Source organism: Nyctereutes procyonoides, unplaced genomic scaffold (genome assembly GCF_905146905.1).
Source record: "Nyctereutes procyonoides isolate TBG_1078 unplaced genomic scaffold, NYPRO_anot_genome, whole genome shotgun sequence".
Lineage (NCBI taxonomy): Eukaryota > Metazoa > Chordata > Mammalia > Carnivora > Canidae > Nyctereutes > Nyctereutes procyonoides.
The window spans coordinates 11,797,595-11,819,567 of record NW_026575141.1 but is presented as its reverse complement, the minus strand read 5'-3'; the positions used below and the strand labels follow the sequence as shown (position 1 = coordinate 11,819,567).

General features: G+C 35.3%; 1 protein-coding gene across 10 annotated transcripts in view; it reads right to left on the bottom strand.

The window, feature by feature from the left end:
- ADAM22 (ADAM metallopeptidase domain 22) overlaps nucleotides 1-21,973 on the bottom strand; it is a 233,088-nt gene that overhangs the window by 58,560 nt on the left and 152,555 nt on the right. For all 10 annotated transcript variants that reach the window (XM_055307391.1, XM_055307393.1, XM_055307392.1 and 7 more), the window contains exons 6-14: nucleotides 20,361-20,424; nucleotides 18,559-18,628; nucleotides 14,113-14,183; nucleotides 10,239-10,313; nucleotides 8,558-8,629; nucleotides 7,547-7,713; nucleotides 6,048-6,132; nucleotides 4,948-5,038; nucleotides 3,493-3,544 (exon numbers count right to left, since the gene is read on the bottom strand). In XM_055307391.1, coding sequence (XP_055163366.1) covers nucleotides 3,493-3,544; nucleotides 4,948-5,038; nucleotides 6,048-6,132; nucleotides 7,547-7,713; nucleotides 8,558-8,629; nucleotides 10,239-10,313; nucleotides 14,113-14,183; nucleotides 18,559-18,628; nucleotides 20,361-20,424 — 747 coding nt within the window. The remainder of the gene's footprint in view (nucleotides 1-3,492; nucleotides 3,545-4,947; nucleotides 5,039-6,047; nucleotides 6,133-7,546; nucleotides 7,714-8,557; nucleotides 8,630-10,238; nucleotides 10,314-14,112; nucleotides 14,184-18,558; nucleotides 18,629-20,360; nucleotides 20,425-21,973) is intronic.

Sequence of the window (21,973 nt, the reverse complement as noted above, 5' to 3'; positions counted from 1 at the left end):
CTTAATAATTATGGCACTGAAAAATAAAGACTCAGAAATGCTGACTATATAATGTTAACTATAAAATATACAAATGACATATACAAGATCCAAATTTAATAAAACAATGATAAAATGGAAAAAAGAAAAAGTACTGATTAGCAGTATTTTACCATTAACCATGGCTATTACTGAATAACAAGAAGTAATAAAAATTTAACCTTCTCTATTTGTTGAAAAACGATTGTTTTACATTGAGCTTTTATTAAAGTAAGGACACAATTAATAACAGATGGTTTTTATAAAGTCTCTCCCACCAGCCTGTAAGTACTATGTCCTATTACATCCCTACTTTTTTCTAGCACAGACATTAATGCTTTGTGAATCAATGAATAGAACTTACAGTGATTATTCACCTTAAACTAATTTTTCAAGTGTTTTGTGCCAAATAAAGGTATTCTGGGTTTACACTATCTGAATTATTTTACCTCCTTCATTTCATCTTCCTAAAAGGTCATGAAATTTATTCTTTATTTAAAAAATTTGTTATGCATATTACTTCTAATTTTCCCTTCAAATGGCACCCTAGCCAATTTTTTCTTGCCTTCTCCTCTAATCCATCCTACATATCTCTAAGTTACGGAATTTACATAAGGTTTCTTCAAGTTCCCTCTTTATTCTACTGGTCAAAACTCAAGATGATTCCCCTCGTGGCAAAGGAAAAGTGAATAACTCTTTGTGTTGGATTCCCAAGTCTAGTTCAACTCCTGCCCTGCAAAGGAGCCATCCGGGGTCTCAGCCTGGCCCAGGCTCCTGCCCACTGTCCAGCTGGGCATTCAGTCTGCTCTCAACAGTGATAGGAAACCCACGACCTCACAGGAAAGCTCTTCTATATATAAACACTTGGAATTTGTTCTTACCTTCACCGTGCCACATCAGACTTCCTATAACTGTCCCACACAGTTCTTTGAAGTCACCTGTACCAAATAAGATTAATTCCTCTACCATGCCATGGCTCTTCAAATACCTGAAAGCAGATCTCCCTAGGCTCTTCCTAAAAATCTTTTTGGCAGGAAAATGTATCTATTATATACAATGCTTTCTCAAAATTCTAGTTTTTATACCTTTAAATAGGATTGCTATTAATTCCAACCTGCTTTCCAACATGTAGCAGTAAACAGAAAGTTCATAAAGTAGAAACAAGAGGGCAAGTACCCACAGGAAATACGTGTCCATAATTAATAGTCTGGTGATGTTTGAGACAGCTCAAATTATATATAGCATCATGTAAGACAACGTTTTATTTTAAGTTTTTCTCTTGCACACATCTACTTGATATCAGAGGAGTTCCAACAGAAAGAGCTATGTTCATTTCTGAGTGTTGCCATTTGATTTAGCTACACATTATGCTTAATCTAGGCAGACAGTCTACAAATTTTTTTTAATTTTTTTTATTTATTTATGATAGGCACACAGTGAGAGAGAGAGAGAGGCAGAGACACAGGCAGAGGGAGAAGCAGGCTCCATGCACCGGGAGCCCGACGTGGGATTCGATCCCGGGTCTCCAGGATCGCGCCCTGGGCCAAAGGCAGGCGCTAAACTGCTGCGCCACCCAGGGATCCCCAAAATTTTGTTTTTAGTAATTAAACAGAATAATCAAACATAACATACCAAATAGCTTTTAAAAGACAAGGACTTCTAGCTTGTAATTTAGTAAGTGTTGGAAAACTGAAACTATGGATAAGGACTTTTAACATTTCCTTCTATTACTAAACAGAAAGTCCAAAGATATTTTGTAAAATATTTTAATACATGCTTGCATATACAGTCCCTCTATCATTTATCTTCCTTCTCATACATTTCTTGGAAGTTCAAAATTACAATATCAATAAATATTTATTGAAAATCAAGTGTGTCAAGATATTACAACGTAAGGTCAAACAGAAACACCTATTAGCTAAGATGTAATTCTCAAAAATTCACAACGAACTAGTGAGGCAAAGCATAAGGACATACAAAATTAAATTACAAATGCAGGAGTTAAAATTATGATAAATCTCAAATGGCTAGAAATGCAGTTAGAGCAAAATGAGAATTCCAAATCAAGAGAATATATCGAAGGACTCAAAAGAGGCTGGAAATTAATGTACATTTATGATGAGCAAATTTTTAAGAAGCTTAAAATCCATGTAGGATTATGTTAGAAAATCAAAAAGGCTGGAAACCCCTATATAACTATGGTAATAAGCAAATGACCATGAATAGCAGTGGAAAATGAGATTATAAATAGGATGAAGAAAGATAATGCACTTCCTCCAGGTGCTGGCAGAAGAACGTTAAACCTTATTCATCAGACAAGAGAAAGTCACAAAAGTTTTGAGCAGAAAAATGATATGATTCACATGCATGAAGAAGAGAAGGGAGAAATCTGTGCTGAATACATTCCATGAACTAGAGCTATATATTTACTAGCATGGATAAATCTTACAAACATAAAGATCAAAAAAAGCAAATCACGGAAGAGTACATATAGTACAACTCCTTTTATATAAACTAAAAACATGCAATCAATGCTTTGTATTACTTCAACGCATACATATAAGTAATAAAAGTATTAAAAAGGGTTTGTGAATAATATGAACCAAATTCAAGACAGCAGTAACTTGGGCTGGGGAGCAGTATGAGAGAATACAAGGGGGATTTAACTATGTTGGTGGTATTTTTTTTTTAAGCTGGGTGATGATATACAAGGGTTCACTCTTCTACTCTTTATACCTTTTCAATGATGATGGAAATAGAGTTCAGGAGGGGAGAGAGGGAGGCTGAAAGTTGTCTGAGTATCTAGAATGTTATTAGGATAAGAGCTCAAGATGATAGAAGTTTAAAGATATAGTGATTGAGCTTAGCATGAAAGGAATGGTTGTACAGTTTCTTAAGAAGAAATAAATACAAGATTGGCATCTGATAGTGTATGAAGGGCATAAAAAATGAAAACCCTTCTCAGGAGAACAGAATGTATACTTCTATTTCCTATTCCTTGTTCGGTGCCCTACTACTGATAGCTTGAGATCAGTCATTGTGTTTGAGCCACAAAAATCTGAGAGAGCTACAAATCCAGGCTCTTTTCTTGTTTTTGATTTTGAGAATCAGCTTACCAGCACAATACTTTTTACAACCCATTTAATTGGAATTGAAGAGTCAAAAGAAAAGAAAATTAGTAGGTAATTCATGAAGAACAAAGCTAGTCCTTGCTTCTTACACTTCTAGCCTAGATTAAAGGCTAACAAAGTCTTTGGTCTTCTATTTTAACTGACGTCAATTGTTTTTATAAATAAGAGACTATTTTATGAAAATATTTTATAATACAGAGCCACTGAGAAAATCTACACCCAATTTTCTTTTTAATGTCTGTAGTGAGGTTCCACGTACAAAGTTGTTGGTGTCATACTCCTAAGGAGACAACAGCACAGCAGGGAAAGGAAAACTGAGTTATTTTCAAAAGATGTGGCTCACCCAGTGTCTCCCATTATGCATCCAGACCACGTGTCCTCACATTTACACTCACCTAAGAGAAAATGAAAACACATGCCTTTTTACAGAGTGAAAACAGGTGCAGTATAGTAGTCTATTTTTAAAAGTATATCTTCACCTTATTCCTTAAGTACATTTTAAAAAGCAATACCCACTTTCTAATTTTCCTTATATTCAAAGTTTTATATGCAATGCATAATAACAAAAATCCACTTTGACCATATCAAGATTATATAATTTTTACTAAAGTAAAATCTTGGTATTTTAACAAGTGGCCTTATTTTAAAACATTCATTAAATGCTTTAAAATGGCTTAACAATATAATACCAATGAAATAGCATCACTATAGGGTTCTGGTTTCACAGTCCTTTATGGGAATTCTTACAATTTCTTGTCCAGTCCAGATTTAAAACCTCTGCACCAAGGCTGCCGGCTAGAAGACAGCACAGTAAACTGGTTAGGCAGAAAGGTTTACAATACCTGGCCCCCAAATCTGGACTTGCCACTTAATATGTGAGTAATTTTGGAGACATTACCCTTTCAACATCCAGGCACCTTATTCTGTAAGATGGGCTAGCAATAGGTCTTGCAGGATTACCTTGAGGATTAAATGAGTATCTAGATGTAGGTAATACTGGCATTCAGTTATCTGTCATATAATGGGCACTTCATAAAATGGTCATAGTTATTAATATAAACAATCATATTTATATTTGTTATTAATAAAATAAGAGACTCCTGGGTGGTTCAGTGGTTGAGCATATTCCTTTGGCTCAGGTCATGATCCTGGGGTCCTTGGATCAAATCCCACATAAGGCTCCCCATAGGGAGTCTGCTTCTCCTTCTGCCTATGTCTCTGCCTCTCTCTCTGTGTGTGTCTCTCATGAATAACTAAAATCTTTATTAAAAATTTTTAAAAATTTATAAAATAATGAAATAAATATGGTTCTAATCAGATTACTCCAAATATTTGATGCTTGATTCCCCTGAGGGGGAGCCTGATGCAGGACTCGATCCCCGGACTCAGGATCACATGCTGAGCCAAAGGCAGACACTCAACCACTAAGCCACCCAGGAGTCTCAAGAGATGTTTTAAATAAACCATAATAAAACAGCATGCCTTAAACTGACATGCCTAGGATTCTCTACGAGGCCACTTAAAATTACCTGAGTTTATTTTGTCCTTTTTTTAAGTCAAATTCAACAATGAATTTATCATCGCACAGTTTTAAATGTTTATGACACATGGAAAGATTTTCACCTCCAGGGCAAATATCACCTTATCACTTTTGAAAAAAATATTGTATGTCCCAGCTGTTTATCTTATGCTATCACCCAAACTCTTTTGATCAAGTAACTGAATTTAAAATCTCATTCTCCAAAATATTTATAGGTGGTCTATTTTAAATACAACTAAACCACAAGGCTGAACTTACCACTTGCTAACTTTCTTTTGTCTGAGATAATACCAATATTATGGGCTAATGACTGGGCAAGTGTAACTGCCATTAAATCAGTTTTCCCAAACTGAAAGACAAAAACAAAAACAAAAGACATGTAAACAAAAATTATTTTTTAAAGATGGGCCAGAGAAAAATGTCACAATATAATTGGAAATAAGTAATTTCTAAGCATCTTATTTAGCAGAGGTTAAACATACAGTAGCTAAAGCTGAACTACGGAACATTTGGGAAAACACTGTAAGAAATAAATCCATGTTTGATTCAATCTTATATGGAAGACTAGAAGCCAGAGAATCACCACCTTTTGGGTGTAGAAATTTAAGCCTAATTCTGAGTCCAAATTTCACTAGTGACATTTCTCAAAAACCTATACTTGTATATACTTAAATTAGCCTTTCAGATAATAATAAAAATAAATGTCTAAATTATTTGAAACTTGTTCATTTTTGTGTGTCCACTTGCACTCCTGAAATTTCCCCAAATTAAAAAGGATGTGGCTTCAGCAAACAAATGGTATGAGTAATAAGACATGGTAATGATGTGTGGGCAAAAGAAACTTGAGAAGACCTATAGATATTTTTTCAATATGCAGACTCAAGTGTTTTTCTTTTAGATCACTTCCATCAGACTTAGTACCTGAGGGGTAAAAGGAACTCTTTGGAAAACTTAGTCTATTTATTTCTCCAAAAATTTGCCAAATATTGAAGAAGGAAGAAAATTTCCAACTGAGTTGTTAGATAGTAAGCCAGTGCTTTGGGAATTATTCAATTCTCTAGGAAATCAGCCAAAAAAAAGGGACTTATTTTCAATAAAGTTAAAGACTTTACCTATATAATCTATAAATAGCTATATTTGGAGATTATTCTAGGTAGAATTATGAAGAGAATTATCAAATATTATCTTCCATTATTTTCTTATCCTCTGTCCTCCAGTCATTTATAGTAACCATACTGATTTTGAATAAAACAACCTAACATTTAGGGAATATGGAATATGAGAAATTATCTCTTAAATATTAGGAAAACATTTTCAGCCATCATACCACTTTGTATTGTACAGATGTTCACACCTACTTCATTCACGCCTCCTCCTTTCAGCAACGAGCAAATCCCACCAATATAAGCTGCCCCGCTCCGGCTACTCTCAAATTGACTTCCCCTTTTAGAAAAGGAAATGAAAAATGCTTACTGTTCAGAGTTCAAATATCACCGTACCGCTCATTATTAATTTACCACACTTATTTTCTCAATGCAAATACATTCTTATACTGTATATTCCTAAGGTAAGGGAGGAATGTGAATATTGTTTACACACATAACTGAAAAAAAAAGAGTTTCTGAGGGATATTTCCCCACGTGAGCAATAATATCTTCAACAGAACTATACCTGTTTTTAAAAATTATTAATATGATGTACTCTGAGAAGGATACAAAATCACTTCTGATCAAAATGCCTAACTTGACTCTCTTAATAGGAAAACATCAGATATCCCCACAATGGGGCACATTCTATAAAAAAGCTGACCTACATTCTTCAAAAATGTTAAGCCCACAATAAACAAAGAAAGGCTAAGGAAATCTGTCAAATTAAAGGAGACTAAAGAGACAGGACAAATGCAATGCATGACCCTGACTGGCTCCTGAATGTGGAGAGGGAATTAGCTATCAATGACATTATTCAGACAATTGGAGAAAGTTAAATATAGAAGATGGGTTACTTAAAAGTATTGTATCACTGTTAAATTTTCAAGTTTTAATAATTTACTTTCGTGATATAAGAGAATGTCTTCATCTTTAGGGAACATACATGTATTTAGTAGTGAAGGCTCAATAAGTATCTCCCCCCTTGCTCTCAAATGGTTCAGGAAAAAAAAAGATAAATGGATGAAAGGAAAAAAGGAAGAAAGGGAAGAGAAAAAGGGAAGAAGGAAAGAAGGAAGAAAACCATAAACAAATGGGGTAAAATGTAAATTGATGAATCTGGGTAAAGAGCATATGATATTTCCTTGTAGTATTCCTGCAACTTTTCTATAAATTTGAAATTGTGTAAAATGCAAAAGTTACCCAAGATACTCTTTTACTTCCACTTATAACTTCCTTCAACAGATCTTTACATAATAGGTTTCTTTTTAAATGCTGTTATATCAACTATGCATTTTATCCCCCTAAAAAAACCCATGCAAGTGAGAAAAAATTAAAAATAAACTCCAGAAATACTAAGATCTCCCCTTAGAACCAAAGCAAAGGTAACATTAACATTTAAAATGTAGAAGCTTAAAAGAATATAATCTGTCAAGAATATTCTTTGAGAATTAACAGTACTTCTACTCAAATGCTGATTGAATCTCTTGAAAATTAAGTAAAAATATGCATGCAATAATAAAATAATTCAAAATTAAACCTCTTACACTTTCATGACAATTTCAAACAATCTATACTTTAAAACTTCTTCCAAATGTATCTGGCATGTCAAATCCTAATTGCATTACACAGGAGAAAGGATACATCTCAGTCACAAGTAATGGAACATTCAGCAGGGAACCAAAAAAAGTAATAAATCATAAACTACGTACGAAAAAAGGTGAACTGCATCACTCTTCTCTTTGATAAAATCCCTCCTGTATTTCATAAACTCACGTAGCGTGATCAGTGGATTTTCAGATATGGCGAACTTGTTGTCAGCTGCCCAGGTTTCCATGGCAACCAATACTATCCTTGTCTTCAGTTGGTCTTTATATATCTGATATATTAACAAAATGAACACACCGGCTATACATGAGGTAAAATCAAATGATTTATGAATAAGTCTATAAGGCTCCTTTTATGAAAACTCTTGAGTTTTAGTTAAATGTAAAAATTACATTGTTTTTAAGGGAGATAATTATTTTTCTAATTCACATGCATTTTCCTTGAGTAACAGTCAAACCGTTTACAACTAATACCCAAAGAAAAGAGCACTAATTAGAAACAAGAGATCACTTCTTGACAAATATTTGCACCCTTTTTCAAGGATCTCCCTGAGTCTCTTGTCTGGTACCCTGGAGAAAGAATTTATGCATTTTTGGGTTTCCCAAGCAAAGAACAGGACAATGAAGAATCCTGAAGGATATGATTTCTATGTAACCTGATTGGCTCCAATTAAACTTGTGGAGAAAGTACCCGCATTGCCTTGTCAAGAAAAGATTCAGAAAGTAAATACAGTAGGATTACTTAGTGTATCGTTCCCACAGAACCAGGCACTCTCTTGAAAATAGCAGTCACTGTATATTTCTCTGATGTTGGAAAATATATCATGAATATTTTTGTTAAGGGCTAGGACTCAACTTTTTATTTTTCAATGTGAAAAATATAAGGAGTAATTTCAAGCATAAGTTCATGGGTAACTTTAACCACCTCCTTTTATTATCTTCCCAGCCAAAGATCAAAATCAATGAAGTCCACTGCAAGGTCACTAGGAACTTATGGGACACCCTGCCTGAAGAGCAATTCAGAGCACCAAAATTTTAAGAACCATATTATCCCGTCTGTTAGCAATCAGAAGATGAAATTCCTCTATGACAATATTGAATCCAGTTGATACTTACTAAATCTGCCATGTTCACTACAGATTTCGCATATGTATTGGTGTGTACAACAGAAAGCCGATGTTTTTTGAACTGAAAACAAAACAAACAAAAAAGCAAGTGAAGGGCTTCCAAAGTCATCAGTAAATAATCACCTAAGCAGAGAAAACAGTGTAATTGAAACATCTCTATGCCTTTCTGTAAAAAGCATGAATTGAGAACTAGTTCTTTATAATGCTGTGCAGTCTGAGGCAAGACTCTTAAAAATTTGAGGCCTCAGTTTACTCAACTGTGAGATGAAGTAAAAAATACCTATTCTATCCATTTCACAAGTTTATTTTTAACACAAAACTGTTACTCAAAATGATAAAATATATGAAAGTTGTCTACGAATGCAAGACATACAAATTTAAGTAGGGTGGATAGAAAAAGTATACATGAATACTGCTATAAGTATAAAAACTTACAAGTTCTACAAGACTTAATTAGTAAGGAGAAGAAAGCCCTATAGCAAGGGTCACAAAGAGTTAGCTTAAAGACTAGATGTGGATGACATAAACCTTTTGTTTGGCCTCAACAGTGTTTTTAAAACCAGGAAATATCATGTAAAACCTGATTTCTGGATTCCCTTAAAATTAGCATCCTCCCATGTTGATAACTAGCAGGTACTAAGAGGCAGCCACTCCCACTAGACAGGCCATGTGTCTCTTCCTTTGCCACAGGCCTCATGTCTCCCTACTGCTTTACATCTGGCTTACTTCATTTGGGTTACCTGCCTACAGATCTCTATAGACATCTGAATGTGCACTATCCTAAAATGTCCAAATATATGTTCTTAAAACTTACTCTGATCAAGAAAAAAATCTCAGGAAACAGTAACATTCACTGACTTCAAAGAAGTTAGAAAGATAAAACTTAGTTTTAGCCTGAACAAAGAAGCAGCACTCAATCTAGATTTATGATTGTTATCATTAGCAACAGTAATAATAGATGATCAATATCTGTTTAATCATATGCAAACAAATGGCACATTTTCCCTCAAATCACTCAAAGCAAATTAAAGTGCATTTTTACCTGAAATTAAGTAAAATTCAGCAATGTGCAACACTGAACATGTTTAGTTTAAAACGGTGGCTACACAGAGTAATTAACATTATAACTCACTGTTAAGTGCTCAATGTAAGCTACTTACTGCAACATGCCCATAAATTGAGTATGCACACTTGGAGTCAAAATAAATGACTCATCAAGAAGGAAGTTTTGCCAGAATCCTATCCCAAAATCTTCACTGCTTGCCTATATAAGCATTTCCATATGGCTTGCTGCAGAGTAGGTCAGAAATTGAAAAGTTGCTTTTCTTTTATTAGGATAAAGTTGTACACTGCAAACCAAAGCATCATACTACTGGTGCCTCACTGATTTCTCCAATATTAAAATATTCATTTAACAAATCCAAAGGGTTGACTAATTTTAAGTCAAAGAAATATTTTTGGGATCTTACAAAATACTGCTAGTTACTTCCACCTAAGAATGTTTCCAATTTAGAGGTTGTTACTGGCTAACAAATATATTTGGCTACACAAATGTCTTCTCCAAATTATAATTTTCTGGGATTCTTGTTTCTTCCAAAACCTACTTCTGCACACACCAGTTTTACCTCTAGGCACAGACAAATTCAAACAAAAGACTCAGCAAATCCTACCATTAGATGATCATTCACAATCATCAGCTCAATATATTTGGTCTCCTCCTCTACGTTACGAGGATGTCGACGAAGCTGCAATATGGTAAAGGAAAAATAGCACCTAAATAAGCCCTCTGAACTTGGCTGTGGAAAACTAAGAAATATGTTATACATTATGTTACACATCACACTACCCTTTTTCCAAACTCTGCTTATTCCCCATTCTCACAGCCCTTGGCAACCATTTTTCTACTGTTTTGTGAGTTTGACTTTTTTTTTTTTTTGGTTCCACATATAAGTGATACCATGCAGGATTTATCATTCTTGTCTGACTTATTTCATTTAGGATAATGAACCTTCCAGGTTCACCAATGTTGACAAATGACAGGATTTCCTTCTTTTTAGAGGGTGAAACTCCATTATACGTATATAACATATATAACATATTTTCTTGATACATTCATTTGTTGATAGACACTAACATTGATAATGCCGTACTGTATAATCAAAATTTGCCAACAGAATTTAAATATTTTCATTAAGATAAAAGATAAATATGTGAGGTGATGGATGTATTAACTCAATGGGGAGTTCCTTTCACAATGTATATCTACATCAAATTATTCCACTGTACATTTCAAATACCTTATAACTTTGTCAATTAATTATACTTCAACAAGGTTGAAAAATGTTTTTAATTTTAAAAAACTAAAACATGAGAGAAATAAACAAAATTTCCACTTTTATTCCTTCAGAATTTTTTTCATTTTTGTCACTTTTACTCAGTTTTTGAATAGGTAATAAATTCATATGATTCAAAGATTAAAGAACTATAAAAAGGTTCAGAATCAAAGTCTTTCTTCTTTTTTTTTCTTTCTTATTTCTGTTCCCCATCTACCTAGTTGCTAACCCTTCACCCACAATGGGTATACCACAGTTACTGGTTGCTTCCAGAAATATTTATGCATATAAAATCAAATATAACATTTTATTTAGTACTTCCATTTATTTCACTAGCTTTTGTATCAGGTAATTTTCATTTACCAGTCTATCTTGGAGATTATAACACATGAAATACATTCTTTCTCATTTAATTTAAGCTTCTGAGGATCTTAAAGGGATGCAGCAAGTGTTTAATGGACATTTTTATTTTATAACCTCCAAATCTTAAATTGAGAATGCCCTTTCTTCCTCTGGTACAGCTCAAGGGATCCCCCAAATGACATAAAAGCTTTGTTCTGATAGTTTTGAGAGCTTCTAGGCAGTTCTGGGTTAGCTAGTACGGCTATAATATATCTGTCTATTCAATATTGAATTTTCTCCACCTTCAAAATCATGATCAGTGGATGCCACGGTAGGAGACACTAAGGCAGTGTCTTTGTATCCTGCAGTTCATCTATAATATAATCTTTAACAAGATCTATAAAATTAAATTTTTCCATTACTCCATGCTTTGATATACATTTTTTCAGTAAATCTTTTTATTCACTTGTCCAATGGCCATTTTTGTGAGGGGGTATACAATCAAACCTAAATCAATACATGAACATTTGCTTTGAGAGATGCATTTAAAATAAACAAAACCTGCTGCCACATGGATTTTGCTTCAGTACTAAATGTATTTCCGAACTTTTAAGCTTTTTTTAAAAATTCAAATCCCGTATTACACCAAGTTGACAAGGAATAATAGTCTATAATTCTCGGTCTAGAAACCAAGAGGTAATATAAACTGCATCCAATGACACGAGCCTTTTTAAAAACAATGCCTAGGATGATAGTATCTGCTTTGTAATTGTGGAAGAGACCAGAACCTTACCAGTTAATACAGCAGACTTTCTAACAAGACTCAACATTTTCTTAATGTCAGAGAGCTGCTATACTAGCCATACAGTTTTATAGCACTTCACCATCATGGGCAGACAGCTGTCTCAGATAAAGAAATCCAGTGTTTGCCTGCCTTCAAATGATGGGGTATCACAGATGTTTGTGAACAACTTCAAGGAACGTGTTAAAAGAAAACTATCCTATTCTCTGATCTCATAATTCATGAAAATAAACACTATTTCAAATTAATCTTTTTGGCAATCTTAATTTATTTAACTTAATTTATTTCTTTTTTTTTCTTTCTTATTTCTGTTCCCCATCTACCTAGTTGGGCTAGGTAGATGAGTAACTAGCCCTCAGTATATACATATATTCACAAAATATATAAAGCTTGTGGTAGCAATTCATGGAACACTAAGCCTTCTGAGAGGCAGTACAAAGCATATGTGGTCATAAGCACTTCTCTGAGACCAGACTTTCCAGGTCAGAATCTGAGCTCTACCATTGAATAACTCACTATAACCCTGGACAAGGTTCTTAAGTTCTTACACTTCAATGTCTTTAGCAGTAAAAGGGGATAATAATAATACTTTCCTCATAAGATTTTTATGAGGATTAAATGTGTTAATACAATTAAAATTCTTAGAACAGAGCCAGGCACAGGTATCTGTGCCTCAATTAAAAAAAGCAATTATTACTGACACTAGAAATGACCCTATACACGTATTTTATTTTATACTTACTAAAAATATTTTAAACAGAAGATAACTCGTTTCTTTTTTTTAAGATTTTATTTATTTATTCATGAGAGACAGAGAGAGAGAGGCAGAGACACAGGCAGAGGGAGAAGCAGGCTCCATGCTGGGAGCCTGATGTGGGACTTGATCCCAGGTCTCCAGGATCACACCCTAAGCTGAAGGCAGCGCTAAACCGCTGAGCCAACCGGGCTGCCCAGATAACTGGCTTCTTACTAGAAATCTTAATAGAGGTCTATTTCTCTCGGCTTGTGTTTTTTTTATGCCAACACACATACATAATATATGGTATCTTAATTCTAATAACCAGAGTTCTGTTCATTCCTTTCCTTTCCTTTTTTGAGTATAGTGGACACACTATATTCCATTAGTTTCACATGTACAACTTAGTGATTCAACTTCTCCATCCATTATGCTGTACTTACCATAAGGGTAACTGTCATCTGTCACCAAACAACACTATTACAATATGGCTGATTTCCCTGTGCTGTGCCCTTTATTCCTATGACTTATGCATTTCCTAACTGGAACCCTGTGTCTCCAATTCCCCTTCACCCAGTTTGCTCATCCCCTCCACTCACTTTCCTCTAGCAACCACCAGTTTGTTCTCTATATTTACAGGTCTGATTCTGCTTTTTGTTTGTTTATTCATTACTTTTTAGATTCCACAAATGAGAGAAATCATATGGTATTCTGATGACTGGAGCTCTTATTTCACCTAAACCATTTCCCAGCTCTGTTTCTAGCCAAGTTATCTTCATATTTCAAAGATATCATTTTTTTTCCTGCAAAGGAGATTAACAGAACCTACTTCATGTGGTGTAAAGCATCACACAAGTAATTATTTTTGCTAAGTCCAAGATCCGCTGAACATTCATAAAGCTGACATCCTGAGTTTACATCCCAGACTCCAACATAGCTCACGTGTGACAATAGCATTTTGTGGCTTTAAAACCTGGTGGATTCATTCTTAAGAGGGTATCTTTACAAATAGGCTCCATGATGTGGTACAACCCAGGAAAGGAAAGAGGCCTGATAGAAAGAACCTAAGATGCCACTGCAAGGGCCATAATCCATCTGTATGATGAATAACCATAACCATATTAGCATCACTATCCCGAGTCCCTTTTGAGTCTATGAACAATATGGCCCTCCTTCACTGCTCCTACAGATCTGTCACCTTACTGTTTACTACAGCCTGACAAATGCCTGAACTAATACCTAACCTTCCTATAGAGACTTAATATAGATTTAAACGAATAGCAGTTGCCAGTGTCTTCAAAACATCATGGAATATACCTGTGTATACATACCTGCCGTTTACTTCTTTTTGGTCTTGGCTTCAAAGTAAATTTTGGTGGAGTGATGTGTACTTGTTGAAATTCTAAAAGGAATTAAAAATAAATTAACTTAGTGCATTTGTCAGTTTTCTTCCAGATAGGGCAATCAAAGTTTTACTATCCCTTCCTAATATAAATTGTATAATAATACTTCAGTTATTAACTATTAGCAATTATTATAGTTATTAATAATATAAATAACAAATTATATAAATAACTATATGGTTACTATAAATTTTATGATATATGTTATACTTAAAGATAATGTAGAACATTAATCAAAATAATTGTGTTCATATTAATACTAAAAATATATCATAAATGAATAAAATTTTTAAAATCTCAATACTATTCCTGTTCTAATTTACCTAAAAATTTTTCTCATATTTCTCCTATAAATACCATCATATTCCTTATTAAGAATCTTCTGAATAGCCAATCTAGCCTTTCACTACTGACTTTCAATTAAAGAATAACACACCAAATGCCAATGAAGATGTGAAACAATTAGATCTCCCATATAGTGCTGATGAGAGTCTAAAATGGTATAACCACTTTAGAAAAAGGTTCAGCAATTTCTCAGACAACAGTAGTTCTCAGAGTACCATCTATACATGAGTGGCAACATTACCTGGGGACTTGTTAGAAATGCAAACTCTAATAACCCATCCAAGACGTATTTAATCAAAAACTCTAGAATTTGGTACAGCCACTGTGGAAAACAGTATGAAGGTTCCCCTCAAAAAATTAAAACAGAAATACCATATGATCCTGCAATCCCATTTCTGGGTATACAGTCAAAGGAACTGAAATCAGGATCTCGAAGAGATAGCTGTACTCCTATGTTCACTGCAGCATGATTCATAAAGGCCAAGATACAGAAACAACCGAAATGTTCATAATTGGATGAATGGATAAAGAAAACGTGGTATTAAATGCAATAAAGTATTATTCAGAATTAAAAAAATAGAAATATTTCAATTTGTGACAACATGGATGAACTTGGAGGACATTTTGCTAAGTGACACTAGCCAGATACAAAAGGACAAATACTACATGATATCACTTATATGAGGAATAGTCAAACTCCTAGAAGCAGAAAGTGGAATGATAGTTGCCAGAAGCTGAGAAAAGGGGGAAACAGGGAGGTATTAGTCTAAGGCACAAAGTTTCAGTTGTACAAGATGAATGAGTCCTAAAGGTCTACTGTACAGCAGAATGTCTAGAATTAATAATACTATGATGTATAGATTTTGCTAACAGTGTATACTTTTCACCACCACCACTACCACTACTACTGTAATAATAATAATAAAGAGGGTGGAAAGAAACTTTTAGAGTTAATGACATAGATTATGGTGATGACTTCAGGGATGTACACTTTTCTCCAAACTCGTCAAGTTGTATACATTAAGTATGTACAGCTTTTCTCTAATGTCATTCATATCTCAATTAAGTGGCTTGAAAAAACCCTCTAGACATGGGATCCAGCGGTCTGTGTTTAACAAGCTTCCAGGTGATTCTCTGATACACTCTGCAGTTTGAGAGCACTATTGTACAAACACATATCTACCCAGTAATTCCACTGCCAGGTATTTGACAGAAGAAATGTAAACATGTGTCCACAAAAAAGATTTTTATAAGAATGTTTATAGAGTTCTTTTATTCATAACAGCCAAAAACTGGAAACAACCCAAATATCCATCAACAAAATGGATAAAAAGACTGTGGTATCTTCAAACAGCAGAACATAATAATTAAAAAGAATAAACTGTGGCTACCTCTGACAACACTAATCTCATAGGCATATGCTAAGTAAAAGAAGCTGAACCCAATGTGTGATTCCATTTTCATGAAGATCTAAAACAAGCTAAACAATGGTGGGGGGGGTGGGCAGAAAAAGGACTGCAGAAGTGGGTGGTTCGTGGCACAAAGGAAGGTACTGGGGTGATAGGAATGTGCCAAATCTCACCAAAGGACTTACACATGTGTCAAAACTCATCTAATGGTATACAAGATTTATATATTTTATTATAGTAATTTTTAAAACAGACTGTGCTAAGGGGTCTGAAGGAAACAAACAAATGTTTTCTTAGGGAAACTAGTCCTAAGAGATGTGTCATATAAAACAAAAGGTTCTACAGTTAAACAAGTTTGGGGAACACCTGATTCTATTCTATCTCTGGGAAATACATAATGCACAGCAAGACAAGGGTACTGATAACCCAAGGCCCAGGATAACTTTATTAAACCTAAAATAAACAAGCTTATTCTTAAGCTTCACAAGAATTTTTTCTAACCTATCATAATAAATCCAAGCATTTAGAAAGAAAAGTAACACTCTTAAAATTGTGCCAATTTCTGATGAGAAAAGGAAACCAGAAACTGAGACAGATCTGAGTTTTAGAAGATGTTCAAAATTATTTTTAATGACAGCAAAACTGTCAAGTTATCTTTAAAGTTTCTGCGGAAAAGAAACCCTGAACAAAGTTTAAAAAAACAAAACAACTGTATGATTCAATCACAGTAAAGTCCTTAGGGGGATTTTTATTTATTACTTTAAATTTTAATTAATGTTTATTGCTTCCAGTAAGACCTATTAGATTGTAGCTTTATTCTCAGGCAGCTAGTCATGATTTACTTTCCTTCCATCACAGGGATTGTAAAAGTTTCATAAGATAACTGAAGGAACAGTCTAAAGTATCTGCGTAAAGTAAGAGCATCTTTATGGTTATTAGCAGATATTTCAAAATACTGAGTTCTATAAAACAGCATCCCCAATCCCTTTGGCAGCAGGAGAAAAGAAGTGCAGATCAAGGAGTTACAAATCTATTTCAGAGAAGGGGCATTAGCAGACATTCATTTCATTTTCCAATGAAGAGACAATGTAAAGTTCCTTAAAAGTTTATATTTATTGGGGACGCCTGGGTGGCTCAGCGGTTGAGCGTCTGCCTTCGGCCCAGGGTGTGATCCTGGAATCCCAGGATCAAGTCCCACATCAGGCTCCCTGCATGGAGCCTGCTTCTCTCTCTGCCTATGTCTCTGCCTTTCTCTTTCTGTGTCTTTCATGAATGAATATACAAAATCTTTTTTTAAAAAAGTTTTTATTTATTGAAATAATCTCTACATCCATTGTGGGGCTTGAACTCACAACCCCAAGATCAGAAGTCACATGCTTTTCCAACTGACCCAGCCAGCTGCCCCAACAATGAAAATGTTTAAGTGGTTTTCCTAAGCAGTAGTTTAGGATATGCTCTCAGCCGGATGATTCCTCCATTTCCCTCTGCTTCTCTCCCAGCACACATTCTTACAGGGGCACAATGCAAACCCCTGCTCAGTCCCTAGCTAGCTGTGGGACCCTAAAAAAGACAAGCTAGCTGAGCTTATTTCTTCTTCTGTAAAATGTAAATAATTCTATCAATCTTACAGAGCTGTAGCAAAGATGAAAGTGAGATTAAAAATTAGAATGTACTAAGGCCATAGGGCTCACTAAATAGGAAAGGAAGCCCCTCCACACTAGATATTCAGAGTGTGTGCTACCTTCAGAAGGAGAAAGCCAATGAATCTTATATAGCCAGAGGCAAATGCACTCTATACAATCACTGCTCCACTACTGAGAAGAAAGTATAAGTATGCTGCCCTACTTGTCATGTGAAGATTTGGAAGCAGCTCAAACCAACAACTATAAATAAATGTGCCTGTAAACAAACACATATGAGAAGGAAAGGCTATTTTCTACGAAAAAAAAAAAAAAAACATAATAAAAAGAATTAGGGGAGCCTGGGTGGCATAGTCAGTTAAACATCTAACTCTTGGTTTCAGCTCAGGTCTCAGGGTTGTGAGATCGAGCCCCGAGTTGGGCTCCATGCTCACTGAGGAGCCTGCTTGAGATTCTCTCTCTCTCTTCCTCCCCCTCAGCCCCTCCCCTTGCCTCTCTAAAAGAAATAAATGAATCCTTTTTTAAAAATAAAAATAAAAAGCATTAATCTATAATCATCCTTTCTTAAAATGCTGAGGCAAAAAGAGATGAGGAAAACAACAAATGGGAAAATGATTACAAGTTCATCCCTGTTTACAGAATCAGTATCTCATCAAAAGTGAAGTTTATATTTTGTCTATGCAGTCCAATTTTTGCTCTAACTTATTTCTCCTTTCAGAAATACCTTACTCTGATTTTTCTAATTTTAAAAAGTCTTTCAATGTGCTCAAGCTCTATCTTTCCAAATTCATCCACTATAAACATGAGGTCAGTTGGCATTTTATTCTCCCTCTTGATGTCCTTGACTTGCTGTCACTTTATCTCTAAAATTGTTATGAGCAGTCATGAGCTAAGGATATTCCACATAGAGATAAGCTCCACAGCATTAAAATGAATTATTAAAGTTGACATTTTTTTAAATCATAATATGAATGTCATACCAGATGGAAGATCATCCAAGGGAAATTCTAATAGTCTGGATTTGTAAACCGAATGAAAATGGAAATCCTCCTGAAAGAAGACAAACAACAGAGATTAAGCACGTGGGACTGACCAGTTATCTCCAACCTCAAGCAATGAGAGCTGAAGCAGCTAAGACACCTAAAAGAATCCTAGCTTGATTACACACTCTTCTGGATTTGAAAAGGCAAGGAGCCACCACACAAGCCTCTCCTGCTCCTGGATTCCCCTGGCACTGGAGAGATCTATTAGAAACAAAATGCTTTTGCAGACAGAGAAGCCAAAGCCTGTAGTAATGGAAAATAAATGAATGAACCTATTCCCCCAAGGAGGAGTAAGACATCTGGGAAAATGGACTAATGCTTTTTATAACTGATTCCTTTCCATGGATCCCTGCCCCACTTTAAGAGGCAGATAACTAACTTTTGTTAGGCAAGGACTGCAGAGCTAACACTCTTCTAGTATCAGGGAGTAGGATGACAGGTACAAGTAGATGCTCAAACGGATCCTGCTCAAAAATTCAAATATCATACAAGTTCTGTGACAAACTAACAGACAAAAAGCCATATTTCATCTAAGAAAAATTAATGAGCATTCAAATAATTACTTCTGGCTCCTTTCTAGTAAAAAAAAACAAACAAAAAAAACCCAAATGTCATAAACAGTCAAGTTTCATGATATTGCTGTAAAAAAAAAAAAAATCACCTCCAGGTAAAGTGATACAATAGCCAGCAATAGGCATCCAGAAAGTAAAATACAATACAAATAGCTGCACTTTATGGGTGGCAAAACAGTGTGTATTTTTAGAAATTACTTGCCTAAGTGTTTGAACAATGTTCCATGACCCAAGGAAGAATATTTGCCTGCACAGAGCTAGAATGGAGGTGTATTATGTTTCTCTGCAGTCTACCATATAAACTCAATGCTTTTTTCACTTATGGAAAATGAATATTTCAACTAAAATAAATCAAATAATTTAAAAAATTTAGATTTCTCTACATTTCATCAGCAGAAGGCCCTACAGACAATGGGCAACATAGAAAAATCTGAACTCTAGAAACAAAACAGAGGTGGAAAATCACATATCTATTGATTTGGTCTGTTATAAACTGAATGTCTGTGTCCTCCCTGAAAAACTCATATGTTTAAGCCTAAATTCCCAATGTGACTGTATTTGGACAGGACCTAAGAGAAGGTGATAAAGGTTAAAATAGGTCTTAAGGGTGGGGTTGGGCTGGTGCCCTTTTAAGAAGAGACACCACAGTTCTCTATCTCTCTGTCATGTGAGCACACAGCAAGAAAGAGGCCATTGCAATCCAAGGAGAGAGCCCTCATGGATCCTGCCAGCATCTTCATCTTGGACTTCCAAGCACCAGAACTATGATAAAATAAATTTGTGTTATTTAAGCCCTCCAATATCTTGTTCCTGCCTGAGCAAACTAAGACAAATCCTAGCACATGATGGTGGAGACAGAACAAAAATGGAGGTTTCAGAACACCTCAGAAGAAATTTCCAATACACAGAGTAAAAGGCTAAAAAGACAAAACAAAACAACCTTGTGAGTTTGACTTATTCAATATTTTATATATATGTATATATTTATATTTACTATCCTGACTAAGAAATAAAAAATATTTTATTTATAAAAATAAATATTTAAAATATTAAAATATATAAAAATATTTTTATTTATAAAAATAAAATAAAAAGAGGAAAAATGAAGGGGAAAAGCTCCCAATATCAATTTTTACATTTGCCACAGCAAACAGAGGGAGCACTTACTTGAGAGGTGTCATTTTCTTCTGGTTCAATGAGATAGGTGTGGTTCCCATCATAGAACATCCCACTGCCAAGGACAAGAAAATAATTACGCATGGCTATCGACTCTTGCCTCAGAACAAGATCATTTTAAAATCAGTAGCTGCCAGAGGACCAATTTACTTTTCAACACTCACTTCCCAGTCCCATCCATCACCACCAGATACACACCACCTACCATACACACACAGACATACACACACTCCCCACATACCATACCACACCACATATACATTCCCCACATATCACATCACACAGATTACACACCACATATTGCACACCACACCACACATGCTTCCCAATACATCCCACATACACATGCACACTGCACCATATCACACATGTGTGCATACACACACACACACACACACATCTACTAAGAGGGAAAGACCCATCCCTCTGACTTCCCATAAGCAGCAGTGTCCCCAGGTTCAGGATTATCATTCTTTAATCCTCCCTCCAACACATAATTCTAAAACTTTAATATGCAAATAGTTCATCTGGAGAGCTTGCAAAAGTGTTAAACTTTCAGGGCCTTCCTCAGATTTCTTGGCTAAGGCCCAGGGAGCTGCATTTTAAACAATCCCAGGTGGTTCTGATGCAGACTGTCAGGGACTATCCTGAGAAATGCCTACCTACCACACACCTGGAAGATGCTCTCGTAACAAGAGCTGACACATTCCAACAGCTTACCATGAACTAAACACTTTACACTCATTTAATCTTCTACTCATTTGTGGAAATGTATGAGGGAGGTACACCATATACTTGCCTATACTCATTTTACAAGGAAGGAAACCAAAGCCCAAAGAGATGAAGTAACTTGCCCAAATTACATAACCAGGAAGAACTGAGGCAGGACTAGAGCCCAGGCAGATTGGTTCCTGAACTGCCCATCTGCAATTGGCGGCCTCTTCATCCATTCACTCATTCACAACACATATAAGCACCTACAATGCACTGCCCTAGGTGCTTGTGATACAGAAGTGGACAAAACTGACCAATGCTCTGCCCTCATGGTTCTAATGTGCATTCTAGGGTAAACAGACAAAAAATACAATCAACAACAAAATAAATATACATGTGGTGGTGAAAAATTCTAGGGAGGAAAACAAAGAAAGTTATGGGTGATAAATGGTGCCAGAGGACTGGTTGTAGAGACCAGGGAGAGAAGACTGTTGATTTATATAGAGTCTCAGAGAAAGGCTTTCTAGAGAAGATGGCATTTAAACAAAGATCTGAAAGTGAAGGGATGAGCCATAAGGATATCTGTGCAGAGAGCATGTCAGACTCTAACCCTAAGTGTGCTCCAGGAACATCAAGAATGCAGTGTGGCTGGAGGAGGGTGTGGGTGAGGGGAGAACCGTAACATGAGATCAGAGAAAGAGTGGGGCCACATGAGACCTCCTGAGGGCTGTGGCTTTTACTCTGAGAGACACGTGGAGCCACTATGAGGGCTTAAGCAGGTGGAAATACAATCGCTCTTAAATTTTAAATTAATTGCCCTAACTGCTGTGTTACAATAGTCTTTCAGATGGCAATAATAGAAATGGAGAAGTTATTGCAATAATTCAGGT